Source organism: Chrysochloris asiatica, unplaced genomic scaffold, assembly GCF_000296735.1.
Source record: "Chrysochloris asiatica unplaced genomic scaffold, ChrAsi1.0 scaffold00493, whole genome shotgun sequence".
Lineage (NCBI taxonomy): Eukaryota > Metazoa > Chordata > Mammalia > Afrosoricida > Chrysochloridae > Chrysochloris > Chrysochloris asiatica.
In genome coordinates, this window is record NW_006409011.1 from 348,926 (window position 1) to 358,624 (window position 9,699).

Here is a 9,699-nt window from a genome sequence, read left to right on the forward strand (position 1 = left end):
GAGAAAGACTCCCAATGAGATGGATTGGCACAGTGGCAGCAACAGTGGGCTCAAGTGTAGCAACAATTGTGAGGTTGGTGAAGAACTGAGCAGTGTTTTGTCTGTCATGCATAATGTTGTTATGAGTCGGTACCTACTAGATGGCAACTCACAACATGTATTCAAACGTGTGTGATGATTACAATAGAAATAAATACTATTATTATACTTTCCACTAATTTAAAAAAAATGTTTCCATACTCCATATCCATCTCAAGACATTATTTATGTCTCTCTTTCCTTTTCCTGATATATATATATTTTTTGCACAATAGTTCTAAATGACACCTATGTTTCTTTAATACTAATTTTTCTTCAACTATCCCAGCTGAATTTGTTTTTTCCTTACTCCTTTATTTAGGGGCCTAGAAAATAGATGGCGGTCTCTCTAAGATCAAGAACGTCTTCCATGTCACTATTTATATATCAAGGGCTGTTTTTCAATCTGTGTCTTATTTGTTCTATCCTTGAGTGAGTCCTGGTGTGGCACTGTAGAATAAGGACTGGCCTCCTAATCGATTAATCAAACCCAATAACGGTTCCTTGGATCCTTGGAAACTCTATACAGGGTCTTTATTAGTTGGAACTGACTCCGTGGCACTAAACAACAACAAAAAAGAGTGAAAACAGAAGAGAATGCAGACTTAGAGATATCATTGCTGACATCAGATAGATCTTGGCTGAAGTAAGTTAATACTAGAAAGATGTTTATGTTTGCTTTGTTAACTATGCAAAGGAATTCTGCTGTGTGAATCATCACAAGCTATGTATAAAATTGCAAAGAATGGGAACTCCAGAACACTTAATTGTGCTTATTAGGAAATTGTACATAGATACAGAGGCATTTGGTCAAACAGAACAAGGGATAATGAATGGTTGAAAATGAGGAAAGGTGTGCTCCAGACTTGTGTCTTTTCAAGATACTTATTTAACCTGTATGCTGAGCAAATAATCCTAGGAACAGGATTATATGAAGAAGAATCTCTGATAATATGATATATCTAATCCGTATAATAACTGGATTGTATGAAGAAGAAGACTCAACAACCTATGATATGTATATAACACAAACTTGTTGGCTTGAAGCAATGAGGACTTGAACTTTTAATGAAAAAGATCAGAGATTATTACAACATTCAGTATGGAATGCACCTCAAGGTAAAGAAAATGAAAATTCTCACTACTGGACTAATACATATATCTGATGATTAATGAAGAAGCTGTCAAAGAATTCATTTTCCTTCCATCTATTATCAATGTTCATGCAATCAGCAGTCAGGAAATCAAATGACATATTTTGCATTAAGCAAATCTGCTTTTCAAGACCTCTTTAAAGAATTTAAGAGTAAAGATATCAGTTTGATGATTAATGTGTGTATGACCTTTAAAGGCAGGGTATTTTCAACTGCCTTAAATAAATGTAAAATATGGCAATGCATAAGGAAGACCATAGACCATAGAAGAATTGATGCATCTGAGTTATAGTGATGGAGAAGAATATTAAAAGTACCATGGACTGTCAAAAGAACAAACACATCAGTCTCAGAAGAAATGCAGCCAGAATACTCCTTAGAAGCAAGGATGGAATGACTTTGTCTCTCATACTTGGGGCATGTTGTCAGGATGGACCAGTACTTAGGGAAGGACATGATGCTTGGAAAAGTGGAGGGTCAGTGAAAAACAGGATAACCCAATGAGGTAGAATGACACAGTGGAGCAATAATGGACTGAAACATAACAATTGTTAGGATGGCACAGGACCAGGTAGTGTTGGGAACAATTCATAGCAACATTATACACAACAGTACTGGTGTGGCACTGTGGGCTAATGCGTCAGACTGCAAAGCCCCATTTGAACTGCAAGGTCGATGGTTCAAGCTCACCAGCTGCTCCTTGGAAACCCTGTACAGGGTCACTATGGGTTGGAAGCGACTTGATGTACTTAACAACAACAAAACAATAACAATAATAACAATGGAGTCCTGGTGTAGCACAGTGGGCTAATGTGCTGGACTGTATAGTTGGTTTGAACTGAAAGGTCAGCAGTTCAAGCTCACTAGCCACTCCTCAACACTATACAGAATTGCTATGGGTTGGAACTGACTGGACTACACTTAACAACAACAACAACAACAGAGTGACAACACAAACTCTGTAAAAGTAAAATAAAAAGATTTATTAAAAGTACAAAGAAGTGGATTTGGAAAATGCCCAAATTCATGAAGTGAATCTGACTTCTCTACTGGACAGTAAAGAAGCAAGCATTATTATATATAGTTGAAGTGGGAACGAAAGTTACAAGATCATGATTGCATGCAAGACAATCAGGGAAGCTGAAAACTGCATATCTGAGAGCAGGGACTTAGCAGGGGCTGGTGAATAACATGTTATTGTTGTGTGCCAGGTGAGTAGATTCTGACTAATAGTGATTCTGTTTAGGGTTTCCAAGGATGTAAATCTTAAAGGAGCAGAGAGTATAATCTTTCTCCTATGGAGTTACTGGTGGATTCAAACTGCTGACCTTGTGGTCAGAAGCCCGACTTGTAACTCACTATGCCACATGAACTCATTGGATCACATATGTTGTTATTAAGTGCCATTAAGTTGGTTCCAACACACAGCGAGCCTGTATAGAGTTTCTGAGACTTGCACATCTTTACTAGATTAGAAAGCTTCATCTTTCTATCTCAGAGCAGGTGGTGGGCTCAAACCACCAACCTTGTAGTTAATTGTATTTGCGGTATTAATTACACAATTAGATTTGGTGTGGTACTGTGGGATCAGCTCTGGACTGTGAACCACGTGGTCAGCAGTTCAAACCCACCAGCTGCTCTGTGGAAATCCAATACAGGGTCACTATGAGTAGGAGCCAATTCCTTGGCACTTAACAACAACAACAATTCATAATTGCAAATATATGTTATTTCTGCTAATTATAGCATAATCAAAGGATGATGGCAAGGCATTTGGTGGTCCATTGTAAAAAAAGTTTTATTGATACTTCTATCTTTAGGTATTGACTGTTACATCTATTTAGCTCTGGTAGTGTAGTGGTTACGAATCGGGCTGTGAGCCGCAAGGTCAGCATTTCCAAACTACCAGCAGTTCCGAGGGAGAAAGATGAGGCAGTCTGCTCCCGTAAATATTTACAGCCTTGGAAACCTTGTGTAGGGTCGCAATGAGTCAGAACCGACTCCGCGGCACCTAACAACAACAACAACAATTTAACTATAGATGAAAGATCCTTTGGAAATAGATTGTAACACCCTGCATCTGCATTTTTGTTATTGTTAAGTGCTGTTGAGTTAGTTCCAACCCATAGTAACCGTGTTTAGGATTTCTGAGGAGGATCTGGTGAGCCTGAACAACTGACCTTGTGGTTCAAGCCTACTCTATAGTCCAGAGCCTTAACCTACAGCACCACACCAGGACGCTGCATCTACATTACCACACATAAAGTGTCCAAGGACACATTAAGTGACCCATAAAATCTCCAAATATTCTTTAAGACAAACACTTTACATGATACAATTGTACTCAGAAATGAAACATTCCTTAGGGGATAGTTTACTACTTTAAAATAAAAATAAACATAGAAGAATTTCTCCTTGGAGGAAATAAATCCATTTCACTCCACCTCTGACCCCTATCATAGCTGCCTACCAAGAAAGGAAATTGGTAAAACACATTTCATTTTATTTTCTTTGTACCCAAGAGAGCTGAACTATTTAGAGAGTGGAAGGCTGACAGAACAATTTTATTTAATGAAGAGCTCTGAGATTTCCAGAGACTCAGGAAAATTTAAAGATGTCCTCATTACTCTTCACCCTGTAAATATTTGACCCCCGTCTAGGTGAAAACCAAATTGGGTCTCCCAGAAACAAACCATGGAGATGAGAAACAGTTTCAGTAAGACTACCAGAAAGACTTAATGTGTCCCACTGAGGACTGGTAGAGGAAGAGGGGAAAAGAGGAGTAAAAAGATGCACTGGGCCACATCTCCCTGGTAAGGAGACTGAACTTGCCATATTTTTTTAGACAGGTGAACTCTCTGTGTTGAAAACTTTATTTTCTACAAGTCAGTCTTTTCCAGCTTTGAATCTGCTTCTTGATTGTCTTTAATAAATGTAGATCCTCTTTCCAAGCAGAGTTAGACAAGGGAAATGTTCATACCTTGAATGTGTTATCTGATTTAATCAGTTTTAACATTTATGTCTTATCTCCATCACCAAATATCAATTATTAACTCTCTTCTGTACATTTGAGATTGCTACTAAATTTCCTGGAGTACTGGTGTGGTACTGCGGGTTAATGCATTGGACTGCGAAGTTGGTTTCAACTGCAAGGTCAGTGGTTCAAGTTCACCAGCTGCTTCTTGAAAACCCTATACACAGTCAGTATGGGTCAGGACTGACTGGACAGCACTTAGCAACAACAACTACATTTCCTAGATCCTATAATGTATCTATTACATAATGGATGAACATCTATAATGCAGGAGGTCTTATCTATTTTGTTCCTAATGAGATAGTTTTTTTTTCCTATATATTTCCATATTTCTACACATGAGAGTATGTTAGCTTCTTTCTTTCTTTTTTTTAATATACAACCAATTTACTGGTAGTCCTTAAAAGTTATATTTAAAAAACATATATATTGTGAATCAGATGAAGGTTTATAGAATAGACCATTAGTTTTAAATGTGATAATCCACAAAGATTTTGTTTCAGCTCATTGATTACAAGCCCCTCCCTGTAGTATTACTCATCCTACTTCTTCCCTATGTCTGCAGTTTCCATTTCTTCTTTTCTAAGCCTTCTGATCTTTGTCACTAGGTAAATGTTGCCCTTTGCATCTAACGTGATTGAAACTCTAAAGTGTGTATACCTCCCGAATGTTTTGTTCCCCTTAGAAACTTAAGTATTATTTGGCTGAAAATGTAGTCGTGGAGGTGAACTTAGTTCCAAATCTGAAGAGTATGTAAAAGTGATAGTTTCTGGGTTCCACTAGTCTCTAGCCAGTTAGTAAGCCTAGTGTAGTCTATGATATTGAGTTTTGTTCCATTTTTCTTCCCCAGTCTATGAAGAGTTTTCTGATGTGGTTCCTTTGAGAGCAGTTGGTAGTGGGGGCCAGGCATCTTCTAGCTCTTCTGGTCTTAGGGTCATGGACACTGATGTTCACGTGGTCCACTAGTCCATTGGACAAATTGTTTCCATGCATTTTCAATTTTCATTGCTCTTCTTTCCTCAGAACAAGAAGAGTCCAATAGTTGTTCCTCAGATGATCACTCATGAGCTTTTAAGACCCCAGTTGCTACTCACCAAACTCAGATACAGAACATTGCCTTTGTGGGCTCTGTTATGTCAATTGACCATGGAGTCCCCTAAGACTATGTTATGCCACTTGATCACGCTATCCTGAATCCTCCATGCCCAGAGACTCATTCCCTCAATGTGTCTGAATATGTCAAAGAGGTTTTCATAACTGTGTCCCCTGTAAGTCTCACCAAATTCATGGATATATTTGCAACAGAGGTAAAATACTTATGCACAAACATCCTCTGTTAAACCTTTATATATATATATATATATATATGTAAATATATTCCCACTTTCCCTTAAACATCTGTTGACTCAGAATTTTTATCCATGCATCTACCTGCAGCTCACTGCCATGGCAGTACTATGTATGTAAAATATTTACTTGTGTTTCCTTTTCTCCTTAGTGTCCATAATATCATTTTCAATTAGTATGATTCTAAGGTTTTACTACTCAGATTCATTTCCTTTAATCATTTTGAATGTTCAGGAGATTTATTAAAGTAGGAGTAAATTGTCTTGGCCTATTCATGGATTAAACTAAAATATTTGTGTTTTTATACGGATTATCCAGTTGACTATGGTTTTTAAACAGCCACTCACTATTAGGTTAAAGTAACAACCTCTGATTCAAAAGTAAACAAAATCTACCTATGTAAGAGACATCAAGAATTTATATCAAATCCTCTATTTGCAGAGCTCACAACCTAAGCCTTTATTAGCCTTCATTCTCTGGTCTCCACCTTTACTGGCCTCTCAAATCCCTTCTAAATTCACTGTGCCATAGGGCAAACTCACCTTGTTACCTAGTCCATTATGCTCTTCCTTTCCTTACTTCTTCTGACTGGCAAGTCTACTGACTGGCAATTCTACCTTCTTTCTTTCTCAGCTCACATAATGCAATTCCAGAGAAGCTTTTCCTTCTCACATCCCCAGACTAAAATTTAAATCCTAAATTATATGTTTGTCTTTTTAACTAATTATTATTCTTTATTTATAAATAGGAGTCCTGGTGTGGTGCTGTAGGATAAGTACTAGACCTCAAGGTCAGTTTTAATCACAAGGTTGGTGTTTCAAACCTACCAGCAGCTCATCGGAAACCCTATGCATGGTTGCTCTGAGTCAAAATTGACTCAACAACAACAATTCATAGATAATACTATTTTTCTTTTTGTAGAAAACATAAGCATTTATTTTCAAATCTTAAGTGTGACTTTTAATTTCCTTTAGTACAATTTGTTGCATAGAATCAAATTTTGGAAATATTATCCATCCATCACTTCTTCCTACACAAACAGATCTGTGTTGGAAACAGTGCAGCCAGAGTGCTTCTTGGAGGCCAGGATGGCCAAACTTCATCTCTCATACTTCAGACATATTGTCAGGAGGGACCAGTCACTAGAGAAGGATATCATGTTTGGTAAGGTGGAGGGTCAGAGAAAAAGAGGAAAACCCCTAGAGAGATAGATCAACAAAGTAGCAGCATCAATGGGCTCAAGTGTGGCAAAAATTATGAGGTTGGCCCTGGACTGGGCAATGTTTCGTTCTGTTGTGCAAAAGGTCCCTATCAGTCAGTACTGACTCAATGGCACTTAACAACAACAACAACAATCACATTATTTATAATCATCTTCACTGATTTTTAATATAATGCATCTTCACCAAACAGCAAGTACATATGAGAATACACTCAAACTTGACTTGCACTTGATTCGCATATTTACGTGCTTTGATTTTCTCCTCTTATCTACTTAGACCACATGCCCTTTCCTTTTCTTAGAGGAATCCATCTGTCAGGTGGTCTCTGAAAGATGGTGCAAAGGGATCTTCTACATGAGGGCCAAAAGAGTAATAGACTTGTTGTGTTACAATGATCACAGTTCCAGCCTTGACGGCTGTCCAAGTATAAAAATAATATTGATAGTCAACATGTAAGATTCATTGTAATGATTTGTTGTTGTTGTTAAGTGCCGTCGAATCGGTTCCGACCCATAGCGACCCTGTACAGGGTTTCCGAAAGTGTAAATCCTTACGGGAGTAGAAAGCCTCATCTTTCTCCCGCGGAGCGGCTGGTAATTTCGAACCGCTGACCTTAAGGTTCGCAGCCCGATTCGTATGTGATAAAAAATATAATTCATGATTGTCAAGTACTTGCTCTTTGTCATAGGCATCACACTGAAAAATGGCACATGTATAATCTCATTTAATTCACTTATCAACCTCATCACGTGGGAAATATTTACTGCTCTCACTGGAGAGGTGAAGTATCTGAGAATAACGAATTGTCTCAAGGTTACACACATAGTAAATTGGTAGAGTTAAAATTCTATTCCAGACATTATGATTCAAAAATTCATCTTTGAAATGATAGCTTTATACTGTATCTTGGGAGAATTATAAACCCAAAGTAATTACCATAAAGAGAATAATAATGCTAATTTTTGTTTTTGTGAAGTGCTGTTAGTTGGCTCATAAAGCCCCTGTCTAGGGTTTCTTTCAGGAGAGTGATTGACAGGTTTGGACTGTCACCTTGTGGTTAGCAGTGCAGTGTTTCTCCTACATTCTCTGTTCACAAAGGCATTTCTAAAGCTCACCAAGAAGGTCATGTTAATGATGAAATTTAAAAAAACAAAGGAATAAAGCACCAGCAGTTAATTGTCACATCAATAGAAAGTGTTCAGCTACTTTTAAGACATGGATTTTCAACTCACATGACTAACAGAGAGATTCCTGAAATGAAGGTGGTGTTGGTATTAAAAGGGAAAAAGACATCAGAGTTCCCATAAGATGTTTGAAATTGGCCTGAAAGGATAATACCAAAGAAGAAATTGGTATGTGTTCATAAAGTAAAATAGAAGAACTAGAACCAATGAATAGATGCTAAAAAGAGACATTCTACATTTCTGCTAAATAAGAGTGAATAATTATGCACATATAAAGGACTCAATAACAAATCATAGGGGAAATTCTAAGGTGATGACTAGTTGAGATGCCACTTGACTATTCATCAAATGTTGCTTTTATCTTCTTCTCCAACCTCTACAAGCTACATGGAGACAGACAACCAAACAAAAGTTTCAGAATTTCTCCTGATGGGCCTCTCAGAGGAGCTTGAATTACAGTCTTTCCTTTTTGGACTCTTTCTCTTCATGTACCTACTCACTGTTCTTGGAAACCTGCTCATCATCCTGGCCATCAGCTCTGACTCCCACCTTCACAACCCTATGTACTTCTTCCTGTCAAACCTGTCCTTTGTTGACATCTGTTTCATCACAACCACAGTTCCTAAGATGCTGGTGAACATTCAGACACAAAGGAAAGATATCTCCTACATAGGATGCCTTACTCAGGTATACTTCTTTATGGTTTTTGCTGGATTGGACAATTTGCTACTGACTGTGATGGCCTATGACCGGTTTGTGGCTATCTGTCACCCCCTGCACTACACAGTCATTATGAACCCACGGTTTTGTGGCTTATTGGTCCTGATGGCATGGGTCATTATTTTCTGGGCCTCCCTGCTTCATATTCTACTCATGATGCACTTGAACTTCTGTATAGCCACTGAAATTCCACATTTCTTCTGTGAACTGGCTCAGATGATCAAAGTAGCTTGTTCTGATACCTTCATCATTAACATCATCATGTATGTGATGACTGCCCTGTTGGTTATGTGTCCCCTCACTGGGATATTATTCTCTTACTCTCAGATTGTCTCCTCCTTAATGAAAATGTCCTCTGCTGGAGGCAAATATAAGGCATTTTCCACCTGTGGGTCTCACCTCTCTGTGGTCTCCTTGTTCTATGGGACAGGCCTTGGGGTCTATCTCAGTTCTGCTGTGACTCATTCTTCCCAGAGAAGCTCTATTGCCTCAGTGATGTACACTGTGGTCACACCCATGCTGAACCCCTTCATTTACAGCCTAAGAAACAAGGATGTGAAGGGAGCCCTGGGGAGGCTCTTCAGTAAAGCAGCCTCTTGTCTGTGATTGTAACTTGTCTCAGGACTAAACAGACCCATGCTATCCAAAGTCAAATGCCATGAATTTAAATTTTCTGATTCTTTTTCTTCTCCCAATGGTATTCATTGTTTCTTCTATTGCAAAAACACCTATGCCTTTGTTATCTTATTGATATTCTATGATTTTTCCTCAGCTCATTCTTCATGAACTCCTCTTGACTCCTCTTTCCTATATGCTTTCCATGAAGTTTTTTCTGGGATCAGTTTTCTAACTGCCATTCCTGAAAATTCCAACATGGGAAAATTTGAAACATTATCATGGCAAGTACTGACAGAGCTTCCTCAAATGATAATCTCTCAAACATTTATGCTTTTCATCTT

At 38.1% G+C, this 9,699-nt stretch overlaps 1 protein-coding gene across 1 annotated transcript; it reads left to right on the forward strand.

Annotated features, from left to right (window-relative positions):
- The first annotated feature begins 8,407 nt into the window (after nucleotides 1-8,407).
- LOC102825602 (olfactory receptor 7D4-like) lies at nucleotides 8,408-9,346 on the forward strand. The gene has a single exon (XM_006877404.1). The coding sequence runs from the start codon at nucleotides 8,408-8,410 to the stop codon at nucleotides 9,344-9,346; it is 939 nt and encodes a 312-aa protein (XP_006877466.1).
- The last annotated feature ends 353 nt before the right edge of the window (nucleotides 9,347-9,699 follow it).

What these genes read in the sequence shown, in the direction of transcription:
- LOC102825602 (XM_006877404.1), top strand. Translation starts at nt 8,408, where the DNA reads ATGGAGACAGACAACCAAACAAAAGTTTCAGAATTTCTCCTGATGGGC.